At 47.2% G+C, this 20895-nt stretch overlaps 1 protein-coding gene across 7 annotated transcripts in view; it reads left to right on the forward strand.

Moving 5' to 3' along the window:
* The window catches only part of LOC136611258 (transcription factor 7-like), a 112354-nt gene that overhangs the window by 3524 nt on the left and 87935 nt on the right, over nt 1-20895 (forward strand). For 6 of the 7 annotated variants that reach the window (XM_066590697.1, XM_066590698.1, XM_066590699.1 and 3 more), the window contains exon 3: nt 9237-9343. In XM_066590697.1, coding sequence (XP_066446794.1) covers nt 9237-9343 — 107 coding nt within the window. Of the gene's footprint in view, nt 1-2090; nt 2110-9236; nt 9344-20895 lie in introns of those variants that run through there. The other variant, XM_066590701.1, reaches the window with a different exon arrangement.

The following is a 20895-nucleotide window of genomic DNA, read 5'->3' on the forward strand; positions in this document are numbered from 1 at the left end:
CAGCTTGTGTATTTCCTGTTGGGTGCAGAGGTCAGGTGGGAGATCTGCAGGACTTGAGGTCATAGAGATCTGCAAGCTGGAGAGCAATGACCCTTTAAAGACTGCATTGCTGGGAGAGAGAGTGAGGAGTCGGCTTGGGTGAGCCTAGTGAGACGTCATGAAGAATCTGGGCCTATAGAGAGGGTCAGTTGCCCAAGAAAGAAGGCAGCCGGTGTTTGAGAAGCACAGCTCCATACCAGAGCTGCAGGAACTACAGATAGAGATTACAAAGGATTCAAATCAGGGCAAACCCCAACTGACGTCCTCGCCTAGCTTATGGTACCAGATGCTGGAGATGCCGTCTTTCCCCGCAAATAAGACCATGTCTTATATTATTTTTTGCCACAAAAAAGGCACAGTGTCTTATTTTCGGGGAAGGGGGGGGCTTATACTCACCTGGTCCGCACCGTCCCGATGGTCTTCAGTGGCGGCGCTGCGGTAAGCTGGGTCGTCCTCGCAGCGGAGCTTCTGCTGCTGACGGGGCTTTGAATACCCCGCCTCCAGCAAAGCAAGCGCTGTGATTGGCTAATCGAGTCCGGCAGCCAATCACAGCTGCTGCTCAATGAGCCAATCACAGCCATTGTAATATCTGAATAGCTGTGATTGGCTCATCGAGCGCAGACTGTGATTGGCTGCCAGCACTTAATTAGCCAAACACAGCGCTCGCTTTGCTGGAGGCGGGGTATTCAAAGCTCCGTAACCAGCATAAGCTCCCCTGGGAGACGAGGACGCAGCTTACCGCAGTGCCGCCCAACCCCATCGGGATGCTGCGGAGCGGGTGAGTATTGTGTGTCTTTTGTTTGTTTTGTGGGGCACCTGAGCTAGGTCCTATTTTCGGGGGAGGCCTTATATTTCAAGCCCACCCCCCCTGAAAACCCGATAGGCTTACTATCTGGGTAGGACCTATTTTCGGGGAAAGACGGTATGTAAGTGAGGTCGGTCCTCAGGAAAAGGCCCAACGTCTGCATACTACTTATAACAGATTGTTCACATGCCCCACTCACATTAGAGTTAATCATACTATTAGGCCGGATTCATGGGAGTATTTGCGGATTTACGCACGCATTTGCACAGCATTTTTGCTGAACGGGCGCTGCGTATTTGTGCATGCAAGTGTTTTTTGTTTTTTTTTGTGTGTTTGTTTTTTACACTGCAGCTTTTGCGCGGGCGAATGACCTACAACGATGTTCTCAGCCATTGGAATTCCACTCGGTTTAATGAGTTCGTTATGTGTTCTTTCCCAGGAGAATGGCGCATGCTCAATATGTTCTTACGTGACTGAAACGCACACGAAAAATATGCACATGTGAATAAGCCCATTGAAGTCAACGGGCTGCATTCTCCGTGTACTTGTGCTTGTGAGTCAGTAAGGCTGTCTGACATTTCTGAATAACCGCCCATTACTTATTAATTAACAGAAGCTTCTACAACAACTTCGTTAAGCTACAAAAATTATATATATATTAGTTTTTGTCGGCTTGGTGTCCGCATGGTACCCGGATTCCTGCGCCGCCTGCCCCTACTGCGACATCCTGATGCTCTCCAGCAGCAGGTGGGACAACTAAGGCAGTTGGGTTCCACCTTGTGCTTCCCTTTAGTCCCCATAGGTGGGTGGCAGGGACTTGTTCTCCTCTCCCTATAGAGAACACCTACCCGCTCGGCTCAGGGAGGTAAGGTGTTGTAGGGGGTTTCTACTCATTCCTCATTCACAACACATGCCGGCTCGGCCGGCCATCTATGTATATGGGGTGTTGGGCAAGGAAGCTATCTGATGTGTACGGGCAGACCAGCCCGGGATGCTGAGCAGATGGATGATGGAACCTCTATACGCAGCCCTAAGGACCTTCCAGCCAGTAGGTTTTTAATAAGATCCTTGCTACGTCTTCTGCTTCTGGACTTGTGAGACTTCGTATTATTTTGCTGTTAGCTGTGAGAACGAAATTTCTGGACTACTGGATGCCATATTAAGGGATTGTTACCATATTAATACCAGAGAGTTACATTTCCTGCCTAATATGTATTGTGGAAGAACAAACCTTCAAAGTGCGTAACATCACCCTGTTGTCTGAGGTAATCGGGTCCTAGCGACTTTCTCATTATTTATACCGGTATTTTGGTGTGGACTTCTATCGTTTTTAATGTTTTTTTTGTTTTTTTTTTATTCTTTTAAGGGTAAAGGTAACTGGAGCCATGGGGGGGATGTTATACTCTTTGACAAGTACTGGATACATTTTGCATTAATGCCAATGTCTTTCTGATCAGATGGTTTCAGGATCTGCTCACATCTGTGCTGTTGGTTTCCATTGTTCTGCTATGTCATAGGCGCAGAGCAACGAAAACCCGGGTACTGCTGGCACATCAGACGTGAACTGTGCCCGACGGAGCCCGTCATCCACAGCGGGGCCAGTTGGCTTCCGGTCATGCTGCATAGCATATTGTACTAAATCGTGCAGCATTGTGTGGCGTAGCGGACAGGATCTGCCACTGCGGATACGGCACAGATGTGAATGGAGCTTTACCCGTTTCTATGCTGAGTTTGGCGCTGTGATCTGACCGAAACTGTCTGATCTCCGCAATAATCGCTGCGTAAAAGGGGCAAATAATTGCTTCAAACTATCAACTTGATCTGCATGATGTGACTTTATGACTATAGATGGTGGCGAGGCCATGTAATATGGGGAATCGGGTTTGATTTTATGGCCATTTTCTACTTATCGTGTTCCAATCGTCATAAAACATTGATGCTCAGAAGATGGGACCAGAAATGGATTATAGGTGCGGATTTGTTTTTTGCGCTAAAGATTTAATACGTACCTCAGCCTTAATTGGCTCTGATCCGAACACTAGACTCAACCCACACAGGAAATAATCAGCAAATGTCATATACCGAGTACAAGAAGTACAAATCTTGTCTGATGATCTGTAGATTATTCCGGTACACATTCGATTGGGTTTTATGACGTTTGTTACATTGATACGCCATGAAGATCGGGTCCAGTTAGGTGGCTGCACTTGGTCAACATGGCGTGCTAATACCTTCTCACACTTGTATAGTGCCAATATATTCTGTGCTGTACGAAAATTGTCATCAGTCACCCCCTCCGTCCTTGCCCCAAGACTGTATCTGTGTGTAAAGATATGAAGTGCATTGGGATAAGGAGGAATGTAGAAGCAGGCTAAATGGAGAAGAGTTAGATCGGGGAATATGGTAGGCCTCCCTAAAAAATGTGTTTGTTTTTTTTTTGGGGGGGGGGGGCATTATTGAAACAGTGGATGTTGGGAATTAACCTGATAATCTGGGGTAGCATGTTTCAGAGAACTGGTGCAGCTTGGGGGACAATCTTGGAGATTTCAGTGGGGGGGGGGTCGGATTAAAGAGGAATTTATGCCCCATTTACACGGGACGAGCTGTCAGGCAAATGATGCCAGATACTTGTCCCAGAGATGCTTGCTGCTGTGCTGTTACATAGGAGCGCCCTCCTCCCCACCCGTCTTCATTCACTGTAAGCAGACAGTTGTTCAGAAGTGAACGACCGCTGTTTACATTGAACGACTCGTCATACGGTTTTCTTTATGCAGAAACTGAACAGTTCTCGTTCCATCGCTGCAAGTATTTACAGGGGCCAATTATCGTTCAGTTTCCTGTAGGAGCTTGAATGAATCTGACCTATAATCATCCGTGTAAATGGGCCAGTAGTTTAAGGTCGTTGGCAGACAGGAGGGCTAGGGCCAGTAGTTTAAGGTCGTTGGCAGACAGGAGGGCTAGGGCCAGTAGTTTAAGGTCGTTGGCAGACAGGAGGGCTAGGGCCAGTAGTTTAAGGTCGTTGGCAGACAGGAGGGCTAGGGCCAGTAGTTTAAGGTCGTTGGCAGACAGGAGGGCTAGGGCCAGTAGTTTAAGGTCGTTGGCAGGCAGGAGGGCTAGGGCCAGTAGTCTAAGGTCGTTGGCAGGCAGGAGGGCTAGAGCCAGTAGTCTAAGGTCGTTGACAGACAGGAGGGCTAGGGCCAGTAGTCTATGGTCGTTGGCAGACAGGAGGGCTAGGGCCAGTAGTCTAAGGTCGTTGGCAGGCAGGAGGGCTAGAGCCAGTAGTCTAAGGTCGTTGGCAGGCAGGAGGGCTAGAGCCAGTAGTCTAAGGTCGTTGGCAGACAGGAGGGCTAGGGCCAGTAGTCTAAGGTCGTTGGCAGACAGGAGGGCTAGGGCCAGTAGTCTAAGGTCGTTGGCAGACAGGAGGGCTAGGGCCAGTAGTCTAAGGTCGTTGGCAGGCAGGAGGGCTAGAGCCAGTAGTCTAAGGTCGTTGGCAGGCAGGAGGGCTAGAGCCAGTAGTCTAAGGTCGTTGGCAGACAGGAGGGCTAGGGCCAGTAGTCTAAGGTCGTTGGCAGACAGGAGGGCTAGGGCCAGTAGTCTAAGGTCGTTGGCAGACAGGAGGGCTAGGGCCAGTAGTCTAAGGTCGTCGGCAGACAGGAGGGCTAGGGCCAGTAGTCTAAGGTCGTCGGCAGACAGGAGGGCTAGGGCCAGTAGTCTAACTGTAAATGCACAAAAATAGCTCACTTTTTGCTCAGTTTGTTAAGCTGACTTTTCAATCGGCTAGCTTCTCATTCCGTGTAAACGCTCAGCGCTTCACGTAAGAGGTGAACTGCTGAGCAAGTAGTGGATGAGAAGCCGCGATCCAGCGACAAGTCTTTCTGTATAAACTCCACGCGAGTGCGGGAAACCTTAGCGGTGACATCAGCGCCCGCGCAGTTGTTTAAATGACCGGCCCATGTAAAAGGGCTGATTCTCATGATGTTTTTGAGGTGTAGGTGACAAGTGATTGACTATAGGAACGCTGTAGTACTTTAGGTTGGCAAACATGTTTAATTTTGAAATTGCGTATTTAATCTCTTGTTAAAGATGGGTGGACATTAAAGCCTGAATGTTTAGATATGATTGCTCTTAAAGGGGTAGTACCAAGAATAGGTGATAAGTCTGATCGGTGGGAGTCTCACCACCAAGACCCCCAGTGATCCCAAGAATGGGAGTCCCGTATCCCCCCTCTCCTTCTCATTGCGGGCTCACTGCTCCCACGTAGGATAGTGAGTGAAGCGGCAGTTGAGCGTGCGCTGGGCCGTTCCATCGCGCTTCCATTAAGACAGACACAGATAGCCGAATACTGGCTGGCCGGTGCACTCCTTTCTTCCCTGGCTACTCTGTTGATGTCCCCGGCGGAACTGCTCCGCCGCTGTCCGTGTCTTCGCCAGGCCGCCGCACTCCCTTCTTCCCTGCCTTCTCCGCCGGTGTCAGTCTCCCTGGCGGGCCAGGGTCGGCAGTGCTGCTGTGCAGGGCACACTGACAGCTGTGGGCCTCCAGAAACTGGTTGCAGAGCACAGCATGTGGTCTGACCTCTGCACACAGCTCCATTGTTCTCGCACGGACCGTCGGCAGAATACAATGTAGTCTTCGACTCCCGTGCAGAGCACTGCAGCGTGTGGTCCTGGTTATCTCTCTGGCTGAATGAAAGCTCACCTTAAAATCATCGTTCAGCCAAACAGTGAACGATGGCAGCGTTTACACGCAACGATGATCGCTCATATGCCATCGTTTGAACAATTTTTGAGTGACGATCGTTGCGTGTAAATGGTCCTTTAGTTACTGCTACCAAAGAAGGTAGAAATTTGGGTTGACTGCAGTCATGCACTGTAAACTCTAGTTTGGGGATGAAGTTGGTAAATAACTGAAGGTGAAACTGTCTGAAAACCCAGCCTTAATTGTGTGGGCTGACATCTTGTACAGTTGTGTGACATTTCCTCTGTCAGCGCATGCATGTACCCGGGGAGTGGTGCCGATACACCACAGAGGAAAGCAGAAGACTTTCACCTCAACGGTTGCACAAGTTGCTCGCAGCGCCGTACCTGTTGTGATTTGTCATGTGTGACCCCATTGTTTTCCTCTTTACCTTGAAGTGACATCTTGCGGGATTAGTCATTGCATCTTCTGTGATCAGAGCTGCTCAAATAAATGATGTTTGAAGTACGCAGATAAGTCTAATTGATCAAGAACAAAGGCTTGTGTCTAGACGGCAGATGATAAGGAGTGACAAAATGAAACCATCGGGTCTGCGATTGGGGAGGGTTATGAAGATCTGGCACTTGGAAATTATCAGCAATCTAACCAAAAAGGGCGAACTGTAATAACTATTGTGTGAACGCCTTACGCAGCGGCACGAGGGATGTCACAATGATTTCTGGTCCTAAGAAAGTGATGCTGGTTAACAGGACGGTTGTCGGCTAAACGACTGCGTGAGTGCTGACTGCTAGTTAGCGTTCGTGCAAAGTGTTTAGACAGGCAGATCGCTGCTGAGCGGGGAGCGTTTACACGCAGCGAGAAGTCAGCGATTCAGTGAGGATTTTTTTTTTTAAATGCAGATTGAAAGTGAGCGGAAACAAAACATAAACTAATAGTAAGGAATGTTTTTGTGGTTTACACGCAACAATTATCGCACATCTTAGTACCTTTCAACAAATTTTGTGCGATAACCGTCCTATGTAAAGGTCCATTTACACGCAACGATTATCACTCAATTTGTTTAAACAACTGCAAATAAGCTATAATTGTTGCGTGTAAATGCTACCATCATGCACTTTTCGTCTGAACAATGATTTTAAGGTGATCTTAAAATCCATCGTTCAGCCGCAGAGAAATGAAGTATCTCTCAATAGACTGCATGCTGTGTTCTCAGTGGGAGTCGGGAGATTACATTGTATTCTTTCGGCAGCCAGGACCAGAACAATGCAGCTGTATGCAGAGCCCAAGTCCACATGCTGGGCTCTGCAAACAGCTCCCGGAGGCCCGTTTTTACATGCAAATGAAAATGATAAAGTGTTAATGGACATTAGTGTCCATTAACACTTTATGCAAAATGATCGCCAAAACTTTCAATCGTTTGAAAGATTATCTTTGCGTGTAAATGGGTTTTAATTGGCCTTTTAGATGGGCACAATGTGAGGGTGACAATCTATCTGCAAGATAACGTTGCCGGAAGAAGTTTATTCTTCTGTTGTTTTGGTGTAGACTGTCTTGATAAATGTAACACTGTTGCCAGATGACTTGTTGCTCATTGATTTATGTAGAAAGGGATATAAATCTGTTTCCAGGATAATTTCTTTATTAGCCCATTTATTATTTAAGGATAGAGGAGTCTATACATGTTATGGATGTATGTGCTAACCACTTTAGATGGCTGCTAATTGCAGGGCGGCTCCAGGACTTCAATTACAAGTGTAGGTGCTGCCTGGAGATTAGCTGTGATCTGCATGTGCTTACAGCAGATCATATGCAAAGTCTATGGGCGCCATAGGAAGCAGGGTGGTAAGCGTTCGATGGACCGTCTGTATGAACGGTTATTCCCAGCATACATGATCCAAGTAAGCTTGTCTGCTGATCACATGACAAACAAGGAAATGCTCATTTTATCGGTGAGGCATATTTTAGGTGAATATAAAAATTGCATGTTGGCAACTCATGCCTTTGTGTAAATGGGGTGCAGTGTATACCTCTGCAGCGCCACCTGTTGGAAGGCAGCATTCCTGCAAGTCAATGTCTGACAAGCCTTATAACCAAGCCAGAATACCATACACAGACAGCTGTTTCTGGGCTTTTGCCCATCATCAGTGTCTAGTAGGATCCTGGCTTGGCTAAATGGAGGTCTATAGGCGTGGGTCAAAAAGGATATTGAGAGAGAACACCTGGAAGGTTTGTGAGGACACTTATATGGTCATCTATGCTCCTCTTGGAAATATGCAATGTAGACCTTGCCAAGAATATTTCCCAGAGGAGCATGCATGGCCTTATAAGTCTCCTCATACACCTTCTATGTGCTCTCCTTAAGGAGTGATGATACCTCTCCCGACTCACATCACAATACCTAAGTTTGATTGACTTGCTACATAATTGATCTGCACTTGGTAAAGGCAGACTTTCCGCCCATGTAAATGGCCTTTAGGGTGGATTCAGACGACTGGATATCGGCTCGGTTTTCACGCCAAGCCGATATACGTCGTCCTCATCTGCAGGGGGGAGGATGGAAGAGCCAGGAGCAGGAACTGAGCTCCCGCCCCCTCTCTGCCTCCTCTCCACCCCCTCTCCGCCCCACTGCACTATTTGCAATGAAAGGAGGCGGGATGGGGGCTGGGCTAAGTGGCAAAAATTAGCCCCGCCTCTCCTCATTGTAAATAATGCAGAGGGGGAGGGGAGCTCAGAGCACTGTTCCCGACTCTTCCAGCCTCCTCCCCCTGCAGAGAGAGACGCTGTATATCGGCCGGCGTGAAAACCCAGCCGATGTACAGTCGTCTGAATCCAGCCTTAAAGGGGTTGTCCCGCGCCGAAACGGGTTTTTTTTTTTTCAACCCCCCCCCCCGTTCGGCGCGAGACAACCCCGATGCAGGGACCTAAGGAAAGCTTACCGGAGCGCTTACCTTAATCCCCGCGCTCCGGTGACTTCTATACTTACCGGTGAAGATGGCCGCCGGGATCCTCTACCTCCGTGGACCGCAGCTCTTCTGTGCGGTCCATTGCCGATTCCAGCCTCCTGATTGGCTGGAATCGGCACGTGACGGGGCGGAGCTACACGGAGCCCCATAGAGAACAGGAGAAGACCTGGACTGCGCAAGCGCGGCTAATTTGGCCATCGGAGGCCGAAAATTAGTCGGCACCATGGAGACGAGGACGCTAGCAACGGAGCAGGTAAGTATAAAACTTTTTATAACTTCTGTATGGCTCATAATTAATGCACAATGTACATTACAAAGTGCATTAATATGGCCATACAGAAGTGTATAGACCCACTTGCTGCCGCGGGACAACCCCTTTAAGAGGACTTTTATTCTGAAGGGAGCATATGAATTTAAATTGCAAGTTTATGGTGACAAAAGTTGCAAATTGTGGCTTATGCCATCATTTGTAACACTTTTTTTTTTTTTCTTTCCTTCCGCCAGTCTCCCTCACTGTCCTAAAAGTGGTCTGGGCAAAAATGGGACGTAGTTGTATGAGGACAATCCTATTTCCTCCAGCTTATGCTAGAATCAGGCTATATGTAAAGTGTTGGGATCAGTAGCCAGCAGATTAAAACAACTAAAACTTGAAACAAAGTATTTTTAGGGTTAATGATTTAAAATAGTTGACCCTGTATAAAGTATCTTCATTCTTCTTTTTCATATTCCTGTAGGCATTAAACATCACGAAGAGCCCATGTATAAGGGTTCGGGATATTCCAGTTATCCATTCCTCATGCTGTCTGATCCTTATCTCTCTAACGGCTCTATGTCTACACTGGTAAGTCTGTCAGAGCAACTTGTATATTCCTATGGTCACTAACACAAAATATAGAGGGAGATTGAAATTAGTGCGAAGGGCATCGGAGCCCCAAAAGGGTCATTCACACAACAGGGAGGGGTTGCATATTGTTAGGACATGCCATCCCTTTCTGATCAGTGGGTGTCCTGCTGGATACTGGGGGTAAAGGGGCTACAATCCTGCTTTAGCACTGTGTGCTCTGCAGAGGGCGCTCCTGGCCACCCGCTGTGCAAGAAACTGCAATACAGCTCTGAGTCCATGCTGCAACTCCCTGCAGTATCGGTGGCCAGGATTGCCTCTTTGAAGGGATACATTGCTAAAGGTACCTTAACACAAGAGAACGGTCTGTTCATGAGCAGCCGCCAGCTCTCCCAACGACTATCACCGGAGCGACACTCGTTCAGTGAATGGAGGCTGCGGATCTCAGTAAGGCCGAATGCAGACGGCTGGGTCGGATTCAGACTGAGATCCGCGCAGCAGGATGCGACCCTGTGCCTCTGCAGTATGCACAGCACTGTTGCTGATAATCGCTGTGCTATTCGCACTCCTCCTCTCCGTAGACTTCCATGGGTGGCAAATAACCTGATCCCTCAGTGAGCTGCTACCTGGTGTTGCTGAAGATGGATTTTAGCAGTGAATTGAGAGTTATTCGTACAGGAGGCTTGTAGCAAAGTGGGAGGATATCTGGCAGCAAGGAAGCTGACCAGTGGAGAAAGAGAAAGGAGCCCGTTCCTGTAATAAAATACGTTGTAATTAGAGATGAGCGAGCGTACTCGGATAAGCACTACTCGCTCGAGTAATTTGCTTTATCCGAGTATCGCTGTGCTCGTCCCTGAAGATTCGGGTGCCGGCACGGAGCGGGGAGCTGCAGGGGAGAGCGGGGAGGAACGGAGGTAAGATCTTTCTCTCCCTCTCTCCTGCCCGCTCTCCCCTGCTCCCCGCTGCGACTCACCTGTCAGCCGCAGCGGCACCCGAATCTTCAGGGACGAGCACAGCGATACTCGGATAAAGCAAATTACTCGAGCGAGTAGTGCTTTTCCGAGTACGCTCGCTCATCTCTAGTTGTAATGTTTCTTGTTTTTTGCTTCTACTAATGATTTATGAAAAAACTTGAACTGACCGTTCCTTTTAATGGTCTAACGAGAGACGTCGGTGTCAGCCTGGAGAACCACTTTTACAACGTTCTATCTCCCATTAAAAAGAAATCTGTTTTTTGGTACTTTGGCTGGCAATGATAGAGAATGACATTATATGCCAGCAAACATCCACTACAAATCTGATGAGATGAATGGCTTCCGGGCACCTCTGCCACTGCTGGATTTTGGGGGAAACAAAGGGGCGCACAGGTTGAAATCTGAAAAACATTGCATCGGATTCTAAATCTGCAGCAACGACGAAAGATATCTAATAGATCTGAATGAACGATAACTGCTGTCTATAGAATTCTTGGCCTCCTATATGTATTGTATATCTGTGAGGGGAAGTAAGAGCAGCCCGTAAGTCTCTGCTCACATTTCTGCCCTTGGCATTGGAGAGCACCCAAAATAGAGCTTTATTGTGCAAGGCTTCCCCGTAAGGGTGTACATAAAGTCTACACTGTGGCTGTGACATATAGCGGATGGAGGCTGTGGGGGCATACAGGACATGGACCCACCTGCAGCCCATTGAAATGCATTACGGTTATGCAGGGGTGCATCTTGATGCATTTGTTGCATGTAATCCATATTCATGCTTGGGACAACCCAAAAGGCTGCAGAATTACATAATAAGGTGCTTTCATGTGGCTTTTCTGGGCAAGGACCAAGACGGCTACAACCTCCATGAGAACGATGGATAGATCAGTCTGATTTTACTTAAGCAACACCAGATTGTTCTCCTCTCTGAAATCAATAATTTATAATCTGGACTGTGTTTCAGTTCGGATGTTGGGTGGTCTGGTAATCTGGAGTCTTAGACTACTAAAGTCTTAAAACCCAATCAGAACGAACTAATAATTGTTCATATTGCTAGATATTCTGGTCAGATGACCCCGGATGACGTCTGCCTGCAGCTCTTCTGCTATTCTTCACTGGGGACTAATAAAGCTGAAAGTGAGGGGTTAAACCACCGGATCGCTCCAACAAACCAAGTTATTAAACCCTAATGAAAATGTTTAACTGTTTAATGTGTTGAGGTTGTTTGGCCTGACGGTGGCAATTTAGGAGGATAGGATAAGACTAATGGCTGTGGATAAACTTGAAGCAAACGCCGTTCATATCTACAACCGGAATAGCCTTTAATGGGGATCTCATTTCATATACTTGCTGATGACTCTGAGCAATCTGCCCCACGCCTGTATGGTAATACCCGCTTGGGCCCCTTTCACATGGACACATGCGTATTCTCGCCCCTGAGCGCTGCGTATTTGCTCTACTACAGACTTATACATTACTCGGAATGGCCACTTTATTAGAGGCCTCCATCTAGTAGCTCTTTGGACTACTTTTGGTCTTCAGAACCACAGCAATACATAGTGCCGTCCATGCATGGGTATCGGGGAACCCGGGGTGTGCTAAGAAACCCTTTCCCACCCAGTTTCTCCACCGCCACCACCCTGAGTACGATTCAACAGAAACCTGCACTCCTCTGACAGTTTTGCCCATGGTCGCTGAAGCACACTCCTCCCTGCCAAGGGTTTTTTGGCTAGTCATTGAAAGTAAAAAAAAAAAGATTGCCTGTTTACAGCAGATGATAATTAATCAGCCAGAGACTATTTTTAGGTGAGCTGAAACAAAATGACTAGCAGCCAGGGAACGGATTACCCCGGTTGGTGGCTGTGATTACACGGAACAACTATCACTTGCACTTGTTGGACAATTATTTGGACAATAGCTGTCCTTTTTTGTAAAGCCATCCGCAACCCAACTTTACCTTTCTTATGGCCTGCTTACATATAATTTCATACAGCCATTAGTAGTCTTTGTAATAAAACTTCCATTTCCGTTCAGTATGATGCACTGAGCAGCGTTGAGTTCACAAAAAAGTGCCTTTTGTTGGTTGGGCTTTATTAAAGGGTTCTGGCAAAAAAAATCAATGCTTACCGATTCCTCCCAAGTCTTCTTCTCCCCCCCCCCCCCCCCCCCCCCCACCTTCTCTTGGCTCCTGCAGTCCCTCGGGTCACCTCACTTCAAGCTGGCTGGTTCTTTTTCTTCCTGTGATGAAACATTCATTTTTGGCAGTCTCCTTCCGGCAGGTCCATGTAGGTTACATCACTAGTGGCGAAGTGTTCACAGCCTGGCAGGGAATGCAGAGACTGCGCTCGCGTGCTGTTTCACGACAATAGTATATGAACACTCGCAGCGAGACAGCATGGCATTCTATGCTAAGCAGCCAACGTTATGTCCTTAGTGACGTAACCTACACGGACCTGCCGGAAGGAGACTGCCAGGAATGGACGCTCCAAAACAGGAGGAAGAGGATTCGGCTGGCTGGAGGTGAGGTGACCCGGAGGACTGCAGGTGCCAGGAGAAGATGTGATAGGACTGACGGGGGAGGAATAGCTAAGTTGAATTTATTTTATTTTGTTTTTTTTTTTCCCTGACAAAATCCCTTTAACACCAATGCACTACATACCCTACCTGTCTATGTCCATCCATTCCATGTTCTGCTTATTGCACCTCAACTTGTCGGTAGCGGTGATCCTGATTCGCACCTCTCTGGGGCTCGTGAGCCTGACCTCTCGCACCTCTCTGGGGCTCGTGAGCCTGACCTCTCGCACCTCTCTGGGGCTCGTGAGCCTGACCTCTCGCACCTCTCTGGGGCTCGTGAGCCTGACCTCTCGCACCTCTCTGGGGCTCGTGAGCCTGACCTCTCGCACCTCTCTGGGGCTCGTGAGCCTGACCTCTCGCACCTCTCTGGGGCTCGTGAGCCTGGCCCCTCGCACTTCTCATGCCGCTGTATTCTGCTTTCATACCTTGTCTCCACATGTGAGCTTCCAGCAGCCAAGGTCCTGTTGTGCCTCTCGTTACTCTATTAGTACACTGCAAACCATATTCACCAAAGTGAAGATTAGTTACTGTTTGCTAGAAATGTAGCTTTTATCTCCATTCCAACCATTGTAATTTTGTTAGTTTTTGCTTTTCTTGTTTGCGTTGTATAACATACAAGTGTTCCTCCTTTCTTTACGGTGACTTGATGTGCTGGGAGGGAAATTGCCTGCAGCCAGTATAACGTTTGTAGGCTGCACGGATTAGCGGTATAATCCCATGTTGAAGGCCTATCGGCAAGCATGCACTCTTGTAGCTGTCAAGGGGTCCATCACTTGAAATCTCCTATTGTGGAGAAGGAGATGATTAATTGCTTTTCTACTTCATGTATCCGTCTTTGAGGTGGTTTCGTACATTGCAGTTTGAACCTGTTTAAACATTATTCTTGTTAAGCCACCTTGAAAGCTGTTACATGTAACCCAATCTCGGCTTCGGGGAATGTTCATCCTGTCGCAACATATGCTTTTCCAGGAAGATTTACGAGGAGGAAGTGCTGCACACATCATCAAGTCTTCAGAAGTTCCCATTTATCCATTTATTTATGCCATTTAGAAGTAGTAAAGATGTCAACATGTAATACGTCTAGCAAAGGTGAGCCAGAAAACTCTGAATACATCTGAACCTGACGTATCTCTCATATATCCTAGAAGTCTAATAAAGTTCGCTTAAAACAGAATATCAATTCAAACAATATTTCACTATTTTAGTCTACCATAACTTTATATTTAAGCCGCTTTTTTTTTTCTTTAAGTCATTCTAAATAATGTTCTTCCATCATATTAATAACTCAGTTGTCCGCTTCATATACAGTACTGTGCAAAAGTTTTAGTCCCCCTGTCCACGTCGGCCGAAGCTTTCCATAGCATTGCTATGGAAAGTGACGGCTCCGTGTCCACGAGCGAAGAATCATTGCGATTCTCCGCTTGCGGCAGGCAATTCGCAGCATGCTGTGAATTGCCTCGATTCTCCGCGGTCAGCCTGTCTATCAAATTGACCGGCAGAGATTCGTGTGCGGCTCCTGCTCCCGAGCGGCGGCTTCCACGCGGAGATCTGCCGCTGGACTTTGCAACACCCGTGGACAGGGGGCCTTAGGCAGGGGAGGAAAAATATTGTAAAGTAAAAATTGCTTTCAAAAATAGAAGTGTTAATAGTTTTATTTTTGTTAATTAACAAAAATAAACCAAGTTATTGAACATAAGGGAAATCAAAATCAAATCATTATCTGCCATTGAATCCCTGTGAAAAGCCAAGTTCACAAGGAGAGCGTCACCGGAAAGGGTCCAGGGCTCGCCGGTGCTTTGGTTGCAAATACAGGAAAAAAAAGTTCCTTCCGCTCCTGGTATGTGATTAGGCAAAAAGAAAAAGCAGGTGGGAAGATAAAACTTATTCTCTGTTGGTGAGGAGTCTGCACATACCTGCAGACCTCCAACTATCCAGGTTTACGTCTATAAAGTCACAAGCTGGATACATGGATCTTGTTGTAGAGTGAAAACACTTCTGTTCAATGGAATAAAGAAATCTGGACAATACGGGTTTCACAAGGAATGCATGCAACGTGTTTCAGAGGTCTTTATTACACAATGTAGCCTCCCTTTTCAACATTGAAAGTGAGTAGGTTTTATATTCCCACCTTTTATGTTTGTTTCTACTCACACCAAGAGCGCAGGAACATTTTACAAAGGTGAGGTTGTGGAAGACAGTTTCGTGTCATAGACCATGGAAGACTGAGCACAGCAACATGACACAAGGTAATTATACCGCATCAGCAAGGTGTCTCACTGGCCAAGATTTCAAAGCAGTCTAGGGTTTTGAGATATGCTGTTCAAGCTCTTTTGAAGTAGCACAAAGAAATGGGCAACGTCAAGGACCGTAGATACAGTGATCACCAAGGAAACATAGTGCGGCAAATGAAAGATGCATCATGCTTACTTCCCTTCTAGAGGGACCCCGGTACACCCATCTGCTGGTCAGAGAAGTCTGTCCGGAAGGGTTTGCATCTAAAAAGCCATACCTTCAACGTAGAAACTAGGTTAAGCAGCCTAAAGGCTCTTTCACACGGGCATATTCTCACCATGTATATTACGCATGCATATTTTCTGTGCATAACACGCGGTAAATGAAGGCAATACAAGTCTATGGACTTTCATTCTTTCATGCACACCTGCATTTGAACTGTGAGTGGACCCTGGTTATAATGTGCAAGAGAAATCGTTTGTAGCATGCTCTATTTCCTGGCGTATATCTGCGTAAAAGAACAAGGAGTCCTGGAAGTGATGATGAGATCGGGGCTCTGTGGGAAACATTACCAAGTCTGTCTGAGAGACAGATTTGGGGTTCGTTCTCCAAGATGCTTGGTACAACCTCCCTGACGAAGTCCTTCAAACACTTGGTGAAGAGTACCTGGAAGAATGTAATGCTGATGTGAAGGCAAAGGGTGGTCCCAGCAAATGCTGGTCTGATTTACATTCCTCTTTTTGCTCACTCCATGTTCCTTTAGTGAATTGACAAAAACAAACTATCGAACACTTCTAGTTTTAAAACACTTTGCAAAAGTTTTAGACCGGTGTGGAATAAATGCTGCGGCGCACCGTAACTGAAGAGCATGCCGGTTGCTGTTGGGCTTCTCTTCACAGTACAATATGCGCAAGGAAAGCTCCCAGTGTCTTGGTACACCTATCCTTAGACCTCCAGTCACCTGACAGGAGCCGGTTTGGTCATTGTTCAAAAAGGCATCAGGTTTGCCTTTTTTTTTTTCCCCTCAATTTGGAACTCATTACATGAATGAAATAGCGTATCAAACTCAGTTAATTGATTTTAATGGGTGCTTCACCTGCAATTACCAACACTAAGTACTACAGAGGGGTCGTGCTATCTGCTTTCTCTCCAAACACTCTTTTTTTTTTGGTGCTGGAGCTGGACATACTTCTGTAAAAGGTCTGTGCTGTGAGGTGGCAGATTACATGATCTAATCTTGGGGTACAAAATGACTAATTCTATTTATGTAACTACTTGATCGACATTACTTTAACTTTGGGCTGTATCCTTTCCATGAAGTTCGTCTTCATATACACCCCTGGTCTTAAAAATAAAGCACCTAGAAGACGTTGTCGGAATCCAATGACACTTTGTATATTTGATTGTGTTGAAATTAGTGCTTACGATATCAGAGCAAACTTATAATTTGATAAAGATGTGATACAGGCGGGCATGGAGGTATACAGGTTCAGTATAGTATCCTGCGGTATATCGCTCTACATCTGCTGTAACTGAGCCTCTAGATCGTGAAAACTCATAGGCCGTCGAAGTTGGCATCGCAGATGGTCCCATACATGTTCTAAAGGCAATCGGGTGATGTTGGGGAGGCATTGCCACAGACACACTTGCTGTGTGCTGTAGGATGTCCTAAACATATTGCCGAGCTGTCATTGTCCCTCGTACCACTACTAGGAGGGACCTACTATCCTATGTGATGGCCTCCCAGAGCATCACCCCAAGGTCTCCAGACACTAACACTGCCATCATCCGTGCCCAAACTAAAGCTGACTTCTTCGCTGAAGACTACCCAGTTCCACTCTAACAGTCCTGTTTCAGCATTTATGACACCACTGTAAATGGAGGTGACGGTGAGTGGATCTCAAAAGCAGTAGACCTAATGGGTGCAGTCGGACCAAAAGTCCTAAAGCCAATCGCCTGGAAATGGTTCTAACAGACACGGGCCTGTAACAATGGTGCCACCTGTCTCTGGATGGCGGGCAATGAAACAGTTGGAGTTGCTGGTGCTTGTCGGTCGATCAGACAATCCTCTTTCCTGGCGTCCTGAGCAGTTGTTGTGTGCGCGGTCTCATGCATCCACCGGTCCCAACACCCACCTAACAGTCTGGTCTGAACAGCCCATTTGGCGGGCAGTTCATTGATATGACCATCCAGCTTCTCGCATTCCAATAATGCAGCCGCTCACAAACTATTAACATGGTGAAATCTCTTTGATTGTGTGGTGGAGGCGTCTTGTATAGAGCTTGTCCACCAATAGATGAAAAAGCGATCCACTGCACACATTCATTTATTTCCTTCTGCTTGAGAAGACGCTCCTAGTTATTAAATATGCTAATAAAACACTTGGATACGAAGTATTTGGCTTAAGGCCTTGTGCACGCGGGCACGCACGGATTCTGCTGCTGAATACCGCATTGGAATCCACCCGTGCCCGCAGACATGAGCATAAAAACACAGGATCTTGCCTCTCCGGATCCAGCGTGCGTCTCCTCCGTCGCGGCCAGATCTTCTTTCTTCAGTACAGCAGATGCGTCCGGACACGCTGACTGAAGCGCACGCCCAAGATTTTGAATCTCCTGCTTTCCCGCGTATCCGGCACGTCCGCAGTGACAGCTGGGGTGTGCCGCAGACCGGATGGCTTCCATTGACTTCGATGGAAGCTGTCCCTGCGGGATCCGCAGGAAAATAAAGCATGCTGCGATTTGTTCCCACACGTGACCCGCACGCTAGGAAAAATTCACATCCACGTTTTTTGCTGTTCTGCGGGCGCCCATGCATCCCTATGGGTGGCTTGATTTGCCGATCTCCCACGCCACGGGTTCCGTAAATCAAATCCGTCCTTGTCAATTGGGCACCCATGAACTCCTAAGAACTGTTTTTTTTTTTTTTTTTTGCAAGAGCCTGTTTATCCCATGATCCTCAGCACCTGTCCTAAGTAGACCGTTTTTCACGAGTATTGTTTCAGCTTCTTTCTGTTGCTATAGTTTATAGTTTATGAATATGCAATACATTTACTGGTGGGGAATAATTTCCTTGCTCCCTGTCCCTTTAGGGACAGTTTCAACTTGTACTTGGTTTTCTCCAGCAAGTCCTATAGAGATGAGTGAGAGTGGCAGCGTGTGTGCTCAACTGGTGCTTTATTCATACAGGGGGAAATGGGCCCCCCATTCTGATGATCCGTGGGATTCCAGTGGTCAGGCCCCAACTGAGCAGACTGTTCTCCACAATCTCTTTGATGGGGGATAACGTTTAACCTTTTGTTTTTTCCTGGAGATAAGCCACTGCCAGATGTTTGGCAGCAGCTTATCTCCTCCTGCCCATAGATAACACCTGATCACTCAGCAGTCATGGGTATGGAGGGGTTGGAAGAAGTAGCTGTCTTTAGCAAACAGCTATGAAAGGTGTATGGGCACCTTAAGTCATCTTGCAAGGAGTCTGTGATCCCTATTTGTGAAACTGCTTTAAATAAAGTGTTAGTATTGTGTTGCCCGCAGGAGTCGGTCCGATTACTTCATTTATTTACTGTCCTGGAAAACCAAACCTGGAGACTGTTTACTTGTCATGAGTAACGCTGATACTTCATGCCTCGCCTGTTGGATTCCCAAACTCATCGGCCTCTTCCTAAAAATAAGATTACAGACTCTGGCTGTCCCGTTCCGGCTTGCGATGGGGGGAGTGCAGCGTTTGTGCTACACGTATGGAATGCCGGCACCTCTATAGACGGGGCTCCATCTACTGCAGGCGCTACAATCCTGTCGTCCTAAGTAAATAATCCACTAGTTACATTTGTGAAGTCTCAGCGCCCCAGGTGCAGCGGGCATGTACATACCGCTGGCAGAGCTGGGAAGTAAGCTTTATGTTGACTGTGGTTTGCGTTTGGCATGGCCGTGTATAAACACAGATTCAGGGATGTGGCACACATAAAAAGGAAAATGTTCAGTTTGAAACCACACATCATACTTGAGTCATTTGAAAATGAAAACGTTGGGAATCCCTAGAACCGACTGCAAGTAATACATTGGTGGAGGGCTTTATACTGAGGCACTTGTCACTGGTCCTTTATAAGGTGGTCCCAGGTTGTCCTGCATTCTGGTTGAGCTTTATGTGCACTGGGAATAAAGGACTGCCTATATATTGTCATATATAGCATTTGCACTGGAATGTGGACTGACCGATGGCAGCATTTCTGCCAGACTGTGGAGTGGGGGATGGGCGGGTTTGCAGAAAACAATGGGGTAGATTTATGAAAATTGAATAAAAGAAAATATTAACCCTTCGCAATCCAATTTTGGATTCAGGGCTTCCTCATTCTCCCATTATACAATGGTGCCGTCTGCTGGCTAGAGCCAGTACTGCGGTATGGGACATGCTGGAGAGGCCCCCGACAACAGAGCGGCCAGTAATATACAGTAAGAATACCCTGCCGGACGTCTTCCGACATCGGAGCTGTACAGACTTCAATCAGAATGTCTTCAGATGTCAGACAGTAGATTGGAAAGGGTTAAAGGGATAGTCCAGCTGTTAAAAATTGATGACCTATCCACTGGACAGGTCATCATAAGCTGATTGGGACGGTCTGCCATGCAGAATGCCATGTTGTCGGTCATGTATGGAGCAAAGAAGCAGATGGCTCTGTATATTGTGCAGTTGGCGGTGTAGTATTGCAGGTACTTCTTGCCGCATACAGGGTGACTGCGGGCTTGGCAAATGGCTTATTGTCTGGGAGCCCAGGTGGTGTCTACTGCCGATCAGCTATTGATTACCTATCCTATATATAGGTAATCAATTTTTAAAAGCTGGAGAACTTCGTTAAGGCCGCCTGCACACGGGCGGGTAGGACCCCACATGCAGGATTCCTGCAGCGACCCGGTGCCCCCTTTTGTACCTGTCTCGCGTTATCTTTCTGCGCTGCAGATTTGCTGGCCGGTCCTCCGCCATGCTTGTGCAGTAGGCGCTGGTGCTAGGTGATGACGCGGATCCCACAACAATTCTGCAGTGCGCGCTGCGGAAGTGCTGCCGGACGGACTGCTTCTATAAACTTCAATGGAAGCTGTCTGTGCGTAACCCGCACAGGTTCTCAGCATGCCGCAATTTCTCCTCCGCGAGCTGAAAATCGCATTCTATTTCCGCTTGTGGAGATGAAATCCCATATTTCCATAGGATGCTATTGGGGGGGTATTTGCTGTGGAGTCTAGAGGCGGATGCCCACTGTGGACTCCACAATGCAAATTTGCCCGTGTGCAGACGGCCTAAACTGCATTCTACACTTAATATAGCATCTAATTAGAAACCCTCTTTAATAAAGGGACAATTCTAGTATATATGTATATGCAGCAGCCTATATGGGGTTTTCTGTAATATATATTGAAGACCAGGCATGGCCTATAGATAAGACTAGGCTAAAGATCTGCAGGCTTCATACCAGAAGACCTTTTTGTCTAATCTTTTGACTAGACAGTACTATATTACATGATTAGGAATGGTCTGCAGGCCGTCACAGTTTCTGCACTCACATCTTCAGGACAGAAGGGCTTGGCTAGCACTGGAACCGCCGCTGCCTGGTTTTCTCTCCTCGAGATGAGTTGGTCTTTGACGATGAACCATATGAAACCCATTAAGCTTCACTCTTGTAAAATCCACATCATTGTACCACATGAAAGGAGGCTCCTATAAATAGCTGCAGAGGATGTCGGAGTAGTCCCAACTTCACTGATCACCAAGGCTCTGTTCCCT

Source organism: Eleutherodactylus coqui, chromosome 2, assembly GCF_035609145.1.
Source record: "Eleutherodactylus coqui strain aEleCoq1 chromosome 2, aEleCoq1.hap1, whole genome shotgun sequence".
Taxonomy (NCBI): Eukaryota; Metazoa; Chordata; class Amphibia; order Anura; family Eleutherodactylidae; genus Eleutherodactylus; species Eleutherodactylus coqui.